This window comes from Vicugna pacos, chromosome 20, assembly GCF_048564905.1.
Source record: "Vicugna pacos chromosome 20, VicPac4, whole genome shotgun sequence".
NCBI lineage: Eukaryota > Metazoa > Chordata > Mammalia > Artiodactyla > Camelidae > Vicugna > Vicugna pacos.
The window spans coordinates 6676776-6696176 of NC_133006.1; the positions used below are offsets into that span (position 1 = coordinate 6676776).

General features: G+C 38.6%; 1 protein-coding gene across 2 annotated transcripts in view; it reads left to right on the forward strand.

The window, feature by feature from the left end:
• The window catches only part of COL21A1 (collagen type XXI alpha 1 chain), a 164679-nt gene that overhangs the window by 61551 nt on the left and 83727 nt on the right, over positions 1 to 19401 (forward strand). The window contains exons 4-10 of one of the 2 annotated variants that reach the window (XM_072944782.1): positions 5398 to 5566; positions 5658 to 5874; positions 8551 to 8724; positions 9787 to 9864; positions 11719 to 11727; positions 12037 to 12120; positions 18522 to 18584. In XM_072944782.1, the coding sequence (XP_072800883.1) occupies positions 5398 to 5566; positions 5658 to 5874; positions 8551 to 8724; positions 9787 to 9864; positions 11719 to 11727; positions 12037 to 12120; positions 18522 to 18584 (794 nt within the window). Of the gene's footprint in view, positions 1 to 5397; positions 5567 to 5657; positions 5875 to 8550; positions 8725 to 9786; positions 9865 to 11718; positions 11728 to 12036; positions 12121 to 18521; positions 18585 to 19401 lie in introns of those variants that run through there. The other variant, XM_031688670.2, reaches the window with a different exon arrangement.

Consider the following 19401-nt stretch of genomic DNA (forward strand, 5'->3'; position numbering starts at 1 on the left):
TGATGGACTCCAACCTTGGTGGAGAGAGACTACATTTTTAAATTTTGTTTTTGTAGTTTAAATAATAGTAATATGTGTTATCTCGTACAGTTTCCGTGGTTCAGCGACATGGGTGAAGCTGGGCTGAATGGTCCTGACTCAGGTCCTCTTAAGGAATTGAAGTCAAGATGTCATTTGGGGCAGCAGTCAGCTGAAGGCTTGACTGGGGCTGGAGGATCTGCTTTTAAGGTGACTCACAAGGTTGGCAAGTCTGTCCTGGCTGTTGGCAGGTCTTGGTTCCTGGTCACATGGACCTACCCCCATTGCTGCTTGAGTGTCCTTACAACATGGCGTCTGGCTTCTTCCAGAGTGAGTGGTCCAAGGGCGCAAAGTGGGGCTCAGTGTCTTTTATGGTCAAGTGGAAGTCACATTCCTTTACTTCTACAATACCCTATTGGTTACTCAGGTCAGCCCTAGCAGTGTGAGAAGAGAGAGACCACATTTTAGGAACATTAATATCAGTCTGCTAGAGAAGTGTAGGGACATGTTAAGATGCCTGGATGTCTGATTAAAAAAAAACAGTAGAGTTTGTATGTTAAAATGATGCATAACTGTAATATCTGACAAAAACTCTTCCCATTCAAATTAAAAATGAAAAAGAGAAGGAGTAAAGAATGAGTTAAAGGATTTGGACACATACTATTGTCTGGACATGTGTAAAGCCAAAACACATTACCTTTCTCCACCCATACTGTTCAGTCAGAGGAAAGATTGACTTAAAAATTTTCATCACATAATCAATGCTTTTAAAATGAAAAATGGCAAAAACAGATGAGTTATTTTTGTAATTTTGTAATAAGCCTTTTTTCAAAGTGTTTTCAAGTTCTCTTTATTTTATTTTTTATTTTTGCTTTTGTTGGGGGGGTGTAAATTAGGTGTATTTATTTATTTATTTTATTTTTGAATGGAGGGACTGGGGATTGAACCCAGGACCTTCTGCATGCTGGGCATGCACTTTATCACTGAGCTCTACCCTCCCCCATAAGCCTTTAAAACTGTATTCTCCTTAACTATTTTCTAAGCCAAGGATGGATTTCCATTTCTTATGTGTTTTCTTATTGTTAAAAAATAATATATTTGATGTTACTGAGGCCACTTAACTGGTGAAAAAGATTTTGACTTTTCTGTTTTGTGCACAAATTGTACCTAAGACTGGTTGGAGTTTATTGTTCCTATTGACTCATCACTGTAAGGACTGTTGTCAAAAGTCTATGCTTACTGTGTCCCACTGTCGGGTGGCCATGCGTTTGCTGGACATCTTCCTCTGATGAAGGACTGTTGACTCCAGATCAGCCTATATTTTAAGGCAGTAGGATTCCTTGCTATTAAAAGAGGATGAGATCAATCAATCTGTAATGCGACAAGAAAACTTGTGAATTTGGGCTCTAGTAGGAAGATGTCTGCTTGGATAATTTATGTTGGATTTGCTATTGTTACTTTATTGTATTTCCAATATGATGTGATAGAGTCTAAGTTTCACAATCTTTGCACTAAATTGCAACAGTGGTGCATGTGCCTCCTTTTTTTACGGATGTATACATGATGTTAAAGCACATGATGGTGTAATAGACCTTCAGGAAGGCACGTGTATCACTTGCCGCTGAACACCATTGAGGGGTGTGTGTCAATGACACGTGTCCTCATGTTTGCCTTCCCATTAAAACCAGGTTCATCCCAGGAAAGTTTAAAGAAGTCGGCTTGCACAGATCTGAGCTGTACCAGAGGCACCATAGACAACTACGTTGTATTGGGCTGCATCAGTAAAATTACTTTTGGTCTCTGACCACAAATCTTGTTAGAATTCCCCAGTTCTCAATAAGATATGCGACTTCTGCAGAAGGTGACTTACAAGCAATGGAAGTGTGGAATTGGATTGAATAGGCACTTGTAAACTAGGCTAGGTATGTTCTGGAATAATGTGTACATCAGTGGCCCTGTCATATTAACTTATAAGTAGCAAGGTGTAGCTGGACACATTTGATTGCCCTGGTTAGACGCAAGATATATACAGTTTTTGTGTCCCTCTTCATGGTGGGATTTTTAAATAAAACACATTTTTTTTATGAGCCCAAGAAGACTGAATTACTTATACTGCTAAGCCTTGAGATTGGACAGAAAAGCAATTATTACTGGACTTCAGTGTTTAAAATACGTGGAATAATCTGTACTCATCTCATAAAGCCTTCCTTTTCTGGATGTTCTCTGAAGATATTGGAGTAAAAATAAAATTGTAGCCGTGTAGTCCGTGTAGGGAACCATTTGTGAACCTAGGTCTTCCAAGTTGGGCCTTTTTTTTTTTTTCCACCTTTGTTCCTGAACACACTCCTTTAAATTAACTTGGTGTATCTAGATTGTTCTACTTACCCTGCTGTAGGTGTTATAACAGGCCCCAGCTGACTCTCTCTTAGCATTTTATTTTCCTGGTCCTTAAAATTACACCTTCAAGTTTCAGTTTTAATTTCCAGTTTCCATGCCCCTCTCTGGATGCTGTTGTATATTTATACATATATTTCTTTTGTTTTTTTTTTCTACACAATGGGGAAGTTAATCATTTACCTCTGTTTCCCTGGAAGTTTGTGGGGAAATTGTTTGGAGATCAAAGAAGTATTTTATATGTGGAAACTTTCTTTTACCTGTCTCTCATAGCTAGGCATACAAACCATATATTTGAGCATTTTAACTACATTTTACTTTTCAATTCCCATGTGTAAGGGTATCTTCTTGTTCTTGTAGGTGAGCCAACTGGGAAGAAAAATTACTCCTTGGAAAAAATATTAATTATTTAAGTACGTTTTCCCTAATGAGATGTGCTAGGTAGTCAATTAAACATGGCTACACTGTGACTATTAATTTACACTCCTGATTTGACAAACCGTGCCACACTGTTTCCTACGGAATTCTAGAGATTAGGATACAGCGCAAAAGATTTTATTACAGAAAAGGGATGAACACAGTACTTGCTTTCTCCTCTCCCATTGCGTGCCGTTGTGGGGTCACAAGGCGCTTTCACACACACCATCTCATTTGATCCTCCGACAAACCCTGTGAAGGAGATCATTATTCTCATTTCACAGATGGGAATCCAGAGATTCATGAGAGGTTAAGAGAGGCTTCGTCTAAAACCTCAGGTTCTGGTCTAAAGTTAGAGCTCTTTGTCCAACATCTTATAACTTCTCTTTGTAAAGCAAATCAAAGGAGCAATTCAAATCTGAATATTCTTATGATGTCATGTTTAACACATTTTCTTTGCAGCTGAACTTCTTTCTTTTGCAGTTTTAAATCAAAATGCATTTGAAGTGAGGCTTCATTTTATTCTGTATTACCTCCCCTAAAAGCAAAGCCTGCATCATAATGACAGAAAAAAAATTAATTTCTTTTATTGATTTATGATTTAAATGGCATAATACAGCATTATTGAGACACTTATGCCCTGCTTCTTATGTTTTCATGTGGAGGGACTTCAGCTGGACTATTTTTTTTTTTGAGTAAGTCATCTTTTAAAACTATTAAAATGAATTTTAAAATTATAACAAATCCCAGTTTTAAGTACAGGTGGAAAATGTTTGCTAAAAAAATACTAGCAAATCCAGTAATGTCGTAAAGGATTAATATTTATCAGAATAGGAATTATTTCAGAATGCAAAGATGGTTCAATATCGAAGTCCAATTTGTCACTCTTCTGCTCCAGATTCACCTGAATTGGCTTTTTCCTTGACTCAGGCAATTTGTTTTTTTGGTTCTCATTTTTCAGAATGAAAAGCAGTGCTGCAAGGAGTATGTAGACTGACTTTTCTGATCTCTCCCCACCTTCTTTCATTCCTCGCCTCTGATGGGAAAGTGCGTTTTGGGGCCAGGGAGTTTGATAAAAGTAGCTGGTCATTGTTTGCAAAATTCTTTCAGCTTTCTTCTCTTTGAATCAGCAGGTCTGTGGAGGTGGTATTCTGTTTCCTCTTTAGACCATGTGTGAGGTTAGTGGCCAGGTCCTGCTCCTGAGATGGGTGGGGAATAAATCAGCCCTGCTGGGTTGCCCGGCGGCAGATGTGGTTGATTATGTTGCAGAGTCTCATCAGACTCAGTGGGTCACACCTCTAACCAGCATCCTCTGCCCGGTTCCTATACCTTCCCATCAGTGAGCTCGAAACTTACCAAAGGAAGAAGGGTGTGATTGATTAGGTCCCTTCCCAACTCAGCATCTTCAGACCTGAAGGGAAACATACCCACTCCCTTCCAAGGAATACATCTGATTTTAATTATATTAAACCTTTATTTTATTTCCAATATTCCATAGTACACATTATGACAGTATGTTTTGGGCTAATTAAGTCCATCTCATTATTTTTTATTGTATTATAAATATGATACCTTTCCCTCTCCTTAACATCATGTAAGAGTGATTCTCGTAAAGTTTGTTTAGTGGAGTTTGTTCTCGTTTTATTCTGTTAGCTGCTCTATAAAATATAAGCAGTCATGCTCAGTGTGTATGTTATGTGATGGCTTTGGAAGAATCTGAAAATATTGCAACATTCCTACAGTATAACAGTGGAACAGCATTTCAGCTGTACAAAATTTTCCACATAATTTGAGACACTCATTTCCCAGAGAAGTAAAAAGCGTAAGATATTTTATAATTTCTACAGATGACTGTATAATGTAAACCTTCATGATTCTTCATAAGGAAAATCTTTATTCATTTATAAATATGATTAATATAATATATAATATAATTAATCATAGATGAGCCAGTAGGCCCGTGTAAATAGTTTCCATGAAAAGAAAGGACCCACAGTTAAGTTTTTTCCAAAGGGAAAGAACCAAGGTAATTGAACTGAAAGATTATGAACTTCTAGAACTAGAAAGACTAAAAGAGCAACACATTTTTCCCCCTCAAATGCTGGGATTGCAAGAAAGCAATCAGAGTTCATCTCCTAGATGCAAGAAATACAGGAGTGTTAACCGAGAACACATGACTGACTGACAGCAAATCCTGGATGAGCATCACGAATCCTGCTCCATTGCTCTCCTAGCTGACAGGTGTTAGCTTGCCTCATATTCAAATAGTGAATTATAGATTTTGGTGTAGCATTGCCCTTAAAATGATCTGTTAACAATGGTTCCTTTTACATTTCTGTTTTGTTTTAATCCTCTTTTTGGGGGAAAAAAGACTAATGAGATTTCATTCTCAAATGCCAAAAACATTTCCATGTGTTTTCTCTGAAAATATGTTTATATCCTTTCATGCGTGTGTAGAGATTTTATAATTCTATGTTTTCTAAGAGTCCTCCCTTGAGTCTCCTTTCTTGCTGAATAACCCATGATTAATCACCTTTTAGATGACTGTCTTTTGTTTTTGCTTTGTAGAATCTGTCTGTCCAACACGAATCCCGGTGGCAGCTCGTGATGAGAAGGGGTTCGATATTCTTTTGGGTTTGGGTGTCAAGAAAAAAGCAAAGAAAAGAATCCAACTTTCACCAACAAAGATAAAGGGATATGAAATAACATCAAAAGTTGATTTATCAGAATTCACCAGGTAAACATTACGTGTTGATACAGCTTTTTTTTCTGATATGTCTGGAGATGAGTTGAGAATTCCTTAAGCTCATACGTGTTCTTTTTTCCAGCAATGTTTTCCCAGAAGGTCTTCCTCCATCCTATGTCTTTGTCTCCACTCAGAGATTTAAGGTCAAGAAAATGTGGGATTTATGGAGAATTTCAACCTTTGACGGAAGGCCACAAATAGCAGTTACCTTAAATGGAGTGGATAAAACATTAGTATTTACAACTACCAGCATAATTAATGGCTCGCAAGTGGTCACCTTTGCTGACCCTCGAGTTAAGGTAAAGATGCCTGGGTTATTGACTCTGGTACTCAGGGGAAATTGCCATCAGGTTTAGGGGATGAGAGGCATGATTTTAACATGACTGGAAAGATACTGGCTTTACATTTTAACTTTGCTTTACCAAGTTAAAGCAAGAAAAGAAGAAAATGTGTTTCTTTTTTAAAATTTTATTTATTTTTTTATTTGAAATTCAGTACTTCTTGTTGAAGTATGATTTATTTACAATATTATCGTGTTAGTTTCTGGTGTACAGCATAGTGATTCAGTTATACACATATACATATTTCTTTTCATATTCTTTCTCATTATAGGCTATTACAAGATTTTTTTTTAACTGAAATATAGTCAGTTACAGTGTGTCGATTTCTGGTGTTCAGCATCATGTCCCAGTCATGCGTCTATATACATATATTCATTTTCGTATTCTTTTTCATTACAAGATATTGAATATAGTTTCCTGTGCTATACAGAACAAATTTACTTTTTGTCTATTTTTATATGTAGTGGTTAATTAAAATTTATTTCTTAATTTGTATGAGATTAAGGGGTGGGGAAACTAACATTTTTTGAGTGCCTGCTACGAGGTGGCAGGAACATTTCATTATAACAGCCATCCAAGGAAGAAGTTATTGCTCTCATTTTACAGACAAAGAAACCAAGGTTCAACGATACTAAGTTCCGCTCAAAGTAACACAGCTACTAAGCGGCAACATCAGGAATTTAATTTAGGTCTGGTCAATTTCAAAGTCCCTGTGGGTCTATTTTATACTGCCATTGTCTTACAGGATATTGAGACAAAGTCATATTTGTCAGAACATTAAATATAGGTAGATAATGGATACAGAATTCACATTTATTAGGAAGATATTTTATTTCCCCTAAAGGAACATATATTTAATAAAATCACAAAACTGAAAGTAAAAGTGTATTTCCCAGGTCAAATGTATTCAGAAGACAGATGCAATGTAAAAGCAATTATGTTTTGATCATTACTTTCATGATGATAGTCTAATGGTACATTATGTAATTTAGGGAATAGACAAGACTGTATATGAAGTGATGTATTTATGCAATTTCTTTGCTTCGTAAGCAGATTAAATTAAAAAAACTGTCAGCCATTCTCATTAAAGGCAATGTGCTAGGTTCTGTAGGAAGTGACAAATGAATAAGGCCTATTTCTCACCTTCAGGGAACTAACTTATGATGGGATAGTCAGTGCTTCTGGTATCTAACAGAAGTCCAGTGTGTTAGTGGAGCTGTGAAAGGAGAAGTGGATTCTCATATATGTGGGAAAGTCTTCATAAATGAGATGGTTTTTGGAGTGGACCTTGAAGGATGTATATATATGATTTTGATGGAGAGAGATAAGGACGTGTAAGTCCGTGGTTCACTACTGAGTAGTCATGTGTAGTAAAATTCAGGGTTTTTGTTCAGAGAGTAGGAAGTGGTGGCCCCTGTGTTTGTGGAGTATGAGGTACAGGAAAGAAAAAGCTAGAAAGCCCTAAGCTGAATTTGCAGGGACCTGGGAACCATACAAAGGGTTTTGAACTTCATTCAGTGGGTGACAGAATTCCATCAAAAGGTCTTGATTACAGGCGTGTCATGGTCAAAGTAACTCTCTCCTCACCTTTTTTCCCTTCTTCTTTTGTAAAGAATACTTTTGACTCTTTCATGGAATTGGACGAGGTCCTGGAATATAGAAATTAATAAGATGTGGCTTCTTCTCTGACAAAACTCTAATTAGGGAGGTTAATTCTAGTAGTGATAAGGATGACTTGGAGAAGGAAGGGTTAAGGATAGAGGTATGTTTGAAAAGTATTCAGATAAAGCAAGATAGCTATGGACCTAACTTATGGTGATGAGAAAGGAAATGGAGAAGTGAATTTGAGTCATATTTCAGAGACAGACTTGGTAGAATTTTGCATCTAGTTGTTAGTAACGGAGGGAAGGGGCAGGATGTGAAGGCATATGGATACTATTATCCCAGGGAAATCAGGAAGTTTGGGGGGATAGTTCAAGTTCATCTTGTTACACGCGCTGTCAGACTGATTGTGAAACATCCTGGTGAAAAGATTCTAGCCTGTGTTAGAGTTCTGGGTACCACGTGTGGGAAGGAGGTCCAGGCTGTTGATGGAAGTTATTCCATAAAAGGAATAATTGAGTGGATGAGATCCACTCGAAGGGAAAATGAAAGGTGAAGGACAGACCTGTGTGGAACACCCTCATCAAAGGGCAGATGGAGAGCGATGGGCCCTCAGAAGGATGGAGAAGGGGCAGTTGGAGAAGAAGGAATGAAATGATCAAGATGGTTTGAATCATGGAAGTTGCGACTATGAAAGAGCATGGACTAGTTACAAAGTACTTCAGATGAGGGAATGAGAGAAGCCATTTGGATCGGGACCATTTTGGAACTTATTTGTGACCTGGAAGGAGTTGTTTCAGTAAATAGTTTGGTCCAGCTGCTTTGGGCTATGCAATGGGAGCTCCACGAGGGAGTCATAAAATCATTGGTGGGTGGCCTTTGAGGCCCAGCGTGGATCAGGATGAATTAGAATGTAATGCAGCCAGTCTTTGCGGTGTGGATTTATGGTTGATGGCAAAGGAATAGAAACAAAGAAAACGACAGATTGTAAGGGATTTTGTTTATGAAATCTTCCATATTTTCTTCCTGTAGACGTTGTTTGATGAAGGCTGGCATCAGATCCGTCTCTTGGTGACAGAGCAAGATGTAACTCTGTACATCGATGATCAACAAATCGAAGACAAGCCCTTGCATCCAGTCTTAGGGATTTTCATCAGCGGGCAAACCCAAATCGGAAAGTACTCTGGGAAAGAAGAAACTGTTCAGGTGGATTAAAAAATCATCTGCTTTTCGCATGTATAGAACGGAGCTTTTGTGATAGCATGTATCGCACTTAACTGTATTAACTGATTCCCTTTAAGAAGCTTAAGCAACATGTGGCCCAGTTCATTTGTCAAATTGCATACTTGTGTGTGTGCATGAAAATGAAAAATCAAACTTCATATAATAACTCATAGAAATCCATTCCCCTGGGCTCAGGGTTGAATTCTATGTTCTCGTGAAATGTTAGTTTCATATTTCCCAAGAGAAGCATAGATTATATCATAAATTTGGAAAAGTGAATACGATTAAAGCTGTGAGTGAGGGAGTTATAAAAATGTCTTTGCAGCTGTGAGGATACAATTAGATTAATGCATTTCGGGGTTCTTCATGAACAAAATTGTGACGTTTTTAGTTCTCTCTTTGAACTAGAATATCTATGTGTGGGTTGTGAAGTGTGTATGTAAAAGATAGCCATTTCTTGAAAAATCCGTATTTGAAAAGGTATGTCTTCCCCACTCTGTTTTCTATTAAGGGAAGGCGGTGACATATTCAAATGTATGATTATACACATGGCTTTTATGTGTTAATGTCACATGTCAAATTATAGTAAATATTTAAAGAGTGGCAGGTGCCAGGAGTACTCATCACACAGAGCTCCGTGCCAACGACTGAATCTCTGAAACTAAAGGTGAGCCCACCCTGTGCAATCAGGGATGTTGGGACATGTTGGCTAAACACAGAAAGCCTGGGAGAGCTTTTAAGTGGTTCATGAAATGCTCTCTAGACTAGCTCTTAATGTAATGATATAACAGAAGCTCTGGTGGGTTTCCCAGAGAAACCAGAGACTTGTCTTTGGTGCCAGGCGAGTTTTCCTTCCGAGTTCTGTGGTATCGCATCTTTATACTGTATGTTAAGTATTCACATTTTGTATTTTTATTGTTTCAGCTTAAGTCGAAATCTTACACGATTGCTAATTATAGCGGCCACTTCTATGTCTCCGAGTTGCTTTTGTGAAAAACAGTTTGCTTGTGCCTCCACTTAACTGGGTCGGTTTTATGTTTCCAGTTTGATGTCCAAAAGCTGCGGATCTACTGTGACCCAGAACAGAACAACCGGGAGACGGCATGTGAGATTCCTGGATTTGTGAGTAGCACGGATGATTTTTTTCCCAATTTTTGCTTCAGGTCTTTCAGAGCAATCGATAAAAAGCAGATAATTCGTGAGCTTTCATTTAACATGTGGGGTTCTTTTGTTTCTTAATTGTCAATGCAAATGAAACTGCATTGATTAAAACATATTTTGAGGTTCATAACTGAAATAAAATTATAATGAATTATTCTTCAAGTGCAAACGAAGACCACAGGACATATTCTCCCATTGTCTTGGGTCATGATTGTTCCATTACTTGAGTGAAGCAGGGATGTTGCTGCTTTAGAAAAATAGAATTTGTTGTCTGAATGTCTAGTGTGTGAAATCCATTTGTAGGCATCATTAAACGTGTGGGGAGAATACCTTAACATGGCACGATTTTCTGGAGAGTAGATGGTACTTCAATTAAAAAAAAAAAAAGGATTCATTTTCCTGTTCCCCAGCATGTTTTCTTAAACCATGGTGAATGTAAATTTTTCTTTTTGTTGTTATTAGCCAAGTAAGATTTTCTTATATTTCTAGGACACAAGCAACTTTCTATTAATTTAGCTATTTTTAGTAATGCGTTAGGAAGGAAAAGATTGTAAGCTGAAATGTTATAGGATCTGATTATAAACGTGTGTGTGTGTATGATTAAATCCCTTTTCCCTTGGGCACAAAAACAAAGGCATATGTTGCTAGTGCAGATAAGGTAGAATGTTGTAAAATTTTTTGAGAGTGTGGATTCTCAGTGATTTTTGAGCCCTACATGGTTCCTTTAGTTGGTATAGTTATACTGTCATCTTCTTGTTTTTCTATCAAACTGAACAACTTACGAATCCACGTGTTCTGAAAATTTGAGGCCACAGAGCAGCACATTTAAGGGATCTATAATAAAATCAAAGATGGGAATGTTTAGAAATGATTCATTTTGGGTTTTTTTAGCTAAGTAATTGTTTAAACACTGTAACTTTTATTTTAGAGACTTATAACTTGGAATATAAATCTCTTTTGTTTAAACACTCTAACGTTTATTGTAGAGACTTATAACTTGGATGATAAATCTCTTTTGTTTAAACACTATAATGTTTATTTTAAGTACTTATAACCTGGAACATAAATCTCTCCTAAGACCATTAAGTTATTGCATTTTGAGAGTGCATTATGCATGCTTGTTTCATTGCTATTTCTCCATCAACGTTATGACCGTCCTTTACCCCCTCGTATAATTGAAGCGCAGCATGAGATGGGGGACTCTGGGTTCTCACAAGCACGTTTCTGTGTTTTCATGGCCCCTTCCTTACTCTCAGGTGTGACTTCTGGCTCATTTACTTTTCCATCTTCATTCCCACCTTCTCCTTTCCTGATCTAATTTGTTATTGTTCGGAAAGATTATTAACCTATTTTAAGTTGTGTTATTCGATAAGTCATAGATGGTTCAGCAAGATGCTCTCCGAAAGTCAAGTGCATAAAATTGAATGCGTGTCGTCTGTGACTTGCTTAGTTAGATGCCTTTTGGCTTTTTCTCTGGTTCTGATGGTTTCCAGAAAGTTCAAGAGAGCATCTAAGTCCCTCTTTGTGGTATTTTTGCCCTGCGGGGCTGTCACGCTAAGAATCTTTGATGTTTTCATTTTCCCTTCAATTCTTCACTATTGCTAATTTCCTTCCTTTATCCTATATCTAAATGTGGGAATAACATGTATAAATAAATAGTTTTTTAGGATGGTGGCAAGCACATGTTCTATCTCTTGCTGGTTTTGATACATCATTTATCTCTACCCTGGACAAAAGAATGTAAATTAGGAAGCTAACTTAGGACTTCAATTAAAAACGTATTTTAAAACACATTTGTTGCTGTTTCTCTTTCAGAATGGTGAGGTAGGCCTGGAAACGATTATTCTCCTTAAGGTAGTATTTGCATTGTGGGGCTGTTTGTCTTCCTCCCATCAATTGTGAGTATATTAGATACGTAGAACCCATTTTCATGTAGTTTCAGTGTATTTAGTATGCATAGCTTTTTTGTTGATTTGGAATTACTTAATTGGCTTATAAATTGGATAAATAAAAATTGGATAGTAAGTGTACAACATGGTTACCATTTCTCACACACCTACAGACACACCTGTGCACGTGAACACGTAGAGCTGCGTCTTTCCGTGTGGCTTAATGTCCATTTTTGTCTTTCAGTGCCTCAACGGTCCCAGCGATGTAGGTTCAACTGCAGCTCCGTGTGTATGTCCTCCGGGAAAACCAGGACTGCCAGGCCCCAAAGTGAGTAAGACCTAACGTGCTGGCTTTGTCAGTTCGGGAGCTGAGCAAGCACAAAATCCCCATCACCGTTGACTCTGCTGTGAAATTTCTGCCTAATACCTTATAGTAGTTTAACACACGAGTTTAGTTGTTTTTTTTTAAAGTGTGTTCTAATGTGCAGTTACTTTTGAACCTAAAACTGGTGCCGCAGTAAAGAGAGGGAGCATCACTAATTTACTTGCGCGTTTGTTTTTTCCCTCAAATGCCACTGCCGTGTCCCAAGAATGGTACCTCCTTATAACCGGGTGAAAAAAACTGAAGAAAGGGCATTGGTTAAGATATGTTCTACATCCTGCAATGTCTAAATTTTTAATCTGAAAAACCAATTTTCAGGTAAAAAAATGAAGCAAAAATTTAAAGTTAGTTTGGATGTTGTGTTTGATGTCCATTCTAAAAATCGAGGCGTGTGTGTGCGCATTTATTTATTTCACTTAATAATGCAATAATTACTTTTAGGGAGTATATTCTTTTAGCCATATTCATATATACGTATGTTCCAGTTCCATTTATATCTTTGTGTGTGTATGTGTATATATATTATCTCGATGTATGTGTATTTATGTGTGTATGTGTGTAAGTATTTACCTATGTGTGTTCACGTTTGTAAATGATTGGAACTGTGATGTGCATACTATTTTATAACTAGTTACATTTTACATAACAAAATGTTCTGAATAGGTTTCTATGTTATTAAATATGAATGGCTAAACATTTTTAAACAAGTTGACGCTCATTGAGGCATCTTAGACTCAGCCTAAGATGCTGTGAAGTGAAGTGATTTGTGTATTATGGATAAATCTTGCTTATTTAACATTATTTTAAAATAGCATCTAAATAAAAACAGTGTCTAACTTGAAAGCAAGTATGACTGCCTAGCCAGAAAGACTGTTTTGTGTATTGATCACCTATTACTTGAAGTAGCCATAATCAATTTTGATAAGTATGAATTATAATGTTCATTTAGGTGGAAGTTTTTGAGAGTTTCAGTCATCACAACTAAGACATTTCAGCGTTTAGACTGCTGACCTGGGATAATTTAATTCTTCCAGTCTTTTGCATATGTTTCTCCATCCATTTTTCAGGTGCTGGTTCATGACCTACTTCATACCTAGCTGTTAAAATCAAGAAAGAAATGCAACTTAAGAAATAAAAATATACATCCAGTACTTCTTTCAAAGTAAACCTATTTGGCTTAGAATTTGATGTCCATACATTATAATCAATTTACTGTTGTAAACTATTTTTAGATTGTATTTAGGAAAGTTCATCCAAATGTTCTTCTGTTAAAGTAACCGCGTTTTTAGGATGCCTTGGCAGAAATGAAACATGCCGATTAAGATGCTCCTGGGAGAATATACCTTGCAAGGCAGCCTGGTGTGACCTGCCAGCACACTTTTAAAACATATTTCGACAGCTGATTCATCCTGGAATATTAAATAGAAATGATTTGATCTGCAAAAGATACAATGTGGAAATCAGAGTCCCATCACTTCTGACCTCCAAGCCCAGAGCATCTTCCCGCCCCTCAGTGAGGTTCAGGCCACCCCCAGGGGCTCCAGGGGGCTGCCCGCTTTGGGAGCGGCCGCACCGGATGCATCTGATCTTTCCTGATTCTTCATTAGTGGTTTACTAGGTGGCTCACAGTGATGCTGATGTTTATGCGCATATGTTTCTATAGCAAGTTTTTAGCACACCCTTTGCCTAATCTGGTAAAGCCTCTGCTCTTCGGCCTTTCCCAGTTTCATGTGTTCCTCATTTTCCTTCTCTTTTCTTAGTCATAATCCAGCCCCATTGCCACCTCCTACTTTAAGTGAAATCGCAGTTTTCCCCCAGTCTTCCAGTTGGCATGCCTGCTTAATCTGCTTTCCATCTTCTTTGGAAAACCTGGCAGCAGGACAGGAACACACACACAGTCTTCCATCCTTTCAGGGCTCTTTCCCCCTGGAGGTGGTTCCTCACCCGCCTCAGGGACCTGGATGTGAAAAACAGAAGCCCTAGCAACACACTGAGGTGTGCTTCCTCTAGAGAATTTCTGGCCTGGAAAGTTGATAGGGTTTTAATTAGTTCCACAGAATCAGATCTGAAACAGATGAAGTGATTTTACTATAGATCTGACCGAGACTCCTTGGCCATTTTTGTTAGGTGCGCTCAGGAAAGTTTTACGCATTTCCTTCAACAGAGTTACCCGTGCAGAACAGTCTAGTCTTCTGATAAGCCAGAAAGAGAGTTCTGGGAGCTGAGAGTTGACTTGTGAGACTGAAACAGAGGAGAAATTCTTGGGTCGATGGGTGGAAAAGTACCTATTCTAAGATAGTCATCTTCAAGTTCATTCAATTTCCAACAAATATGACAACCCTATTACAAAACCAGGTTAACTCTGGTGTCCTACACTTAGATGTATCATGGCATTACAACTTTCCAGTAAACATAGAAAAATCTATCTGTCACTGGGTTGTGAGCCCCTGAATAAGGCTGGCTTGCTCATTCTGTGTCCCTAATGCCAAACAAAGGGACTGATTAAATTCATGAATCTCTTAGAGTGATTTTTATACACAAGTACTTCACACTGAAGGTTAATACAAACTAAATTCTCCTTTGGAATTCCAGTGTCTAGTGCAGAGCTGAATAGTGATAGTCTTTTATTTAATGAATTATGAAGTGATTGAAAGAATTAAAACTCACCCTTCTCCCGATTAAGCTATACTGAATGCCTTTGTTTTGCACAAAAGATCCAAACAATCCCCAATTTGCAAACCAGCTCCCTTCCAAAAGACCTATCCATGCCAGTGGTTGCTTCTCCCCCACTTTGAAGCTACAGGAATGGTTGTGGGGACAAACTCCCCACATTTGATGTAATCTTAAGTGTTTGATCTGTTAGTGCAGAAGTGGAAAGAAAGCGTTTCCCCCTCCTTTCTATTTTAGGAAGGAGCCATTTCTTTCTTTTTTTAAAAGTATTTATTTATTTATTTTTTACCTTTTTTTTTTTCAAGTTGAAGTACAATCAGTTACAATGTGTCAATTTCTGGTGTACGACACAATGTCCCAGTCATGCATGTACATGCATATATTTGTCGGAGCCATTTCTTAATAACTTATTTTCTCTGGAATACCACTCTTTCTGCAATTCTGTTCCTGCTCATGCCCTTTGTTTCAGCCTGATAACTCTACCGATTAAAGATTCATTTGGCTTATCAGAGTATCCTCTGTCTAAAATACAAAAGCCTTTGGAAAATTTCAGGGGCCACTGGGCATTCATAGTTTTCTGTTAATTTTCCCAAACGAAGTGGATTCCTTCTAGCCAAAGAGAGCTGGTGGGGAGGGGGCGGGGTAGGGCTATAGCTCAGTGGTAGAGCGTGTGCTTAGCAAGAAAAAGGTCCTGGGTTCAACCCCCAGTACCTCCATTAAAAAAAAAAAAAAGACCAAAAAAAAAAAAATGAAGAGAGTGGGTGTTTGAGTTTTGAGGGAAGGCAGAGGTTGGTTTTGGAGAGTGGAATAGGTTTTAGGTCAGCTACTTTTGTGGAGACACAGGGTTTGGAGAAGAGAGCTCATAAGCATGGGATTTGGGCTTAGGAGACATTTGTTTTAGAATGAGCATCTAAAAATGTTAGCTGACTTGCAAGCCCAGCCGTTTCTCACTTTAATTATTCATACTTGCACACTTGAGAGGCCACGTGCAGGGATGTTTAGCTAAGTCCATGAGGTTCCCTGTTGACAACTCAGAAATCCCATGGCGCAGAGTCAGTTCAACATAAGTCAAGATTGCTTTTCAGCTGAATACTTATTTTTTAAAATTGCAAATGTTTCAACTAAAGTAGAAGAAAATAGATTGGAAACGTAGTCACGGTTTTACAATAATAGGTCATATGTCTGATTTATTGTATTTGGAAATTTTTTCCATGTTAAATTCGCTAGCTGCCCCCAGGTTGGGTTCTGATCAGTGTATGCATTTCAGTGTGGGCAGAGAGAATAGTGTTTAGGAGCATGAATTAAATCAGCGTGCAGCTGAATTAGCTGAGCTCAAGTCCCATCTCTGCTGCTGCTGTGTGACCTTGTGCAAGTTACCTAATGTTTCTGGGCCTCAGTTTTCTCACATATATAAAATGGGAATAGTAAAATTACCTGCTTCGTGGAGTTGTTGTGAGGATTAAGTAATTTCATACATATAAATCTCTTAGAGCAGTGCTTAGCATATAATAAACAATCAGTAAAGATTAGGTGTCAGCTTTTATTGCAGTAATAAAATTGAATTTTTATTCTAATTGGCCTTGTCTTCAAAATCAGTTAGAGTTTTACTTTATTCTTCCAATTTTATGGAAACAACAGCAAATCTACCTGAGTTTTTGCAAACAAACCAGTGGAGCCATAGTCAAAATAACCAATCAAACCTACACCAGCAATAATGGAACCTACAAAAGAGATCGCTTTCCCTCTTGGGACTGTTGGCCAGCGTTACGGTCCTTAAGAAGTCACATTGGATTTATCTTGCGGGTGATTTTTCCCCCCAAACTAGAAACTTCATTTTGATTTATTTAAAATGTTATCATTGTCTATTTTGTACTTTTATGCATCATAAAAACACAAATCCCATTTCTGCTTGTGCCAGAGCTTTATTTCAGCCTCATCGTAGTAGAAGTTAAACCCTCTCAGATCATTCTGTTGGGCTAGGTTTTGCTGATAATATTCTGCAAGTCAAGAGGTCATTAACAGGAGATTTGATTGGAAACAATCAGCAAATGGTTACTGAACCTCTGTTTGATAACCCAGCATTGTCCAAAAAAAAAAAAAAAAAGAAAGAAAAAAAAAATAGAAAATGTTGACATGCTTTCAGGAAGTCTCAATCCAAATGAGAAATGAGGACCCACCAAGGGAAAACTTTGAGAAGATGCTAGTTGTGCATAAGTGGTCAGTGACAGAGGAGCCACTGTCGCATTTCAGTAGAAAAAGTCTTCAGGAGAAGATGTGTGAACAAGGGAGGTGCGGTTGTAAGAAATCTTGTCATATTGACTCTTCAGTGGAAAAGAAAGGACATCTTCCCATGAGAAAACCAAAGACGGGGTTTGTTGAAAGCCAGTGAGTCCAGTCTGAACACGGTTAAAGAAGGATGGCAGGGAGGCCAGAAATGAATGTGAATCCTCTGAAAAAAAGGAAGAAAAACTTTGGACACCCTGGAGAACGGGAAAATTGCCCCCTCATGTCCTGCTGACACTGGACAGCTTTGGATCAGAGTCAACAAATGTACCTCTTCAGCGAGAAATTACACGTTTCTGTGTCATTCTTCTCCCTGGATTTGCAGCCAGTCTTTTTCTATCTCTTTTAAAAATGGCGTTTCCCTTTCCACGGGCTCGACCTCTTGGGCAGCCCCAAGCAAAGAGCCCATCCCTCTTTCATTGGCTCCTTAATAGAGTTCACATAGTACTTTCCACTTTTCCAGTTATATTTCAGGAACAAACCTCCCGACCCAGGAGCCTGAAGTCGCATTTCAGACCAGCACATCTGGCTCCGTGCGAGAACCCTTAGCCTGGTGTTTGGTTAACACCACTGGGTTATCACTGGGGTGCGTGTGAGCGATGCCATCATGCAACGTACTGCAGTTCCGCAGAATGTACCCGGGCTCATTGCCAGGCTGTATGGAATAACATCCCCTGGAGAGCTCTAGTTTGTGGTGGCAAAGGTCATTTCTTTGATATTACATGTATTCAGGGACTATGGGGCTTGGGCAGAGTTGTTTGGCATGGGCCTTGCTCTCATGAAAATATTTGAATTTTAGGAGTCAAAATGAGATTATAAATACAGGCAGAGATGCACTGACAGTAAAACAAAATAACTCTTGTACAGCTTTCAACTTGGGTCCCATGTGTGAGATCACGTGTCCTGGGGACTGTGGTTTTTTTTTTTTAGAATCATGAACCGAATTATTCCATCGTAGGTCACTGATATCTGTAGTGTAACATTAAGAACAGAATTAAATCTGTACATTTCTGAGTGAAGGGTTGCCGTCATTGAAACCGTAGTTGCTGTGACATTGTGCAGTTTATTCCGAATTCTAAAAAACATCTCCTGCCATGAATATTGACATTTTACACCAGGGGAAAGTACTTCCTTTGGTATATCTGTCGTGCTCACAGAATTACATCATTGAAAGTTTTACATAAGAGAAAGCCTTTCACTGTTAAGGTAGATATAGTGTCATTTTTCTAACCCGACTTTGAGATTTCTGGTTTTTGTTTCTGTTTGTTTGTTTGTTTTCTTAATATATAAAAGCTCCCGGTAATGAAATTGGCTTTGAACCTTGATGGATTCTGCCTGAAACAGTGTGGCTGGTGGTTTTGTGCTGAGACGTTTTTGTTTTTTTCCCTCTCTAGGGGGACCCCGGACAGCCTGGGAACCCTGGCTACCCTGGACAACCCGGTCAAGATGGTAAGCCTGTGAGTACTGAAAGCTTAGTCATCTCCAGTCCTGGGATCACAGTGTCAAAATAAAATTGCACTGGGCGAAGCTGAACGGGCAAGGAAGACTTTATTCAAGACTATTGTAATAGGGGAGAGAGCCAACTCCATTCAGCTGAAGCAAAGGAGGGAGGGTCTGGAGTGCTGGGCGGAGCTGGGAGAAGCGTCCTGGAGGGCTTCAGGGGGGAAGATTGGTCAATGAGATGGAGCAGATGGAGTTATTCCTGAGCGTGGCAGGCCACCTGCGTTCGCTAAGTGGCACCTGTCAAGGCTAGGCTCCACCCCCTCACTGAGATGCGGGCACCTGGGGGCTGCTTTCCTAACAGTTACACTTCAGATAGATGGCTCCCAGGTCCTGGAGAAAGCCTTGGGCTGGAAAACGGGCAAGAAGCTTTTAAAAAGATTCACATCTCAAAGGGGGCAGAGAAAGAACAAATTTTCTAAAGTAAATGCCCTAATCTCCCTAAGAAAAGGGAGATTAGGGGCCTAGAGGCAGGAAGAAGGCTGTCTAAAGTTTACTCAGGCTGAGGACATCGTGCGGGCCAACCTGGGCGGTAGAATTAGTGTTCAAGTCGCCTTTTAGGTATCTTAAAAATTGCATACATCTTGGCTACATTTAAAAAAATTGGAGGGTATAGCACAGTGGTAGATATGTGTGTAGCAAGCCCGAGGTCCTGGGTTCAATCCCCAGAACCTCCATTAAAATAAATAAATTAAATAAATAAATAAATAAATAAATAAATAAATAAATAAATAAAATTGAATTACCTCCCCCTGCCAAAAAAAAAAAAAAAAG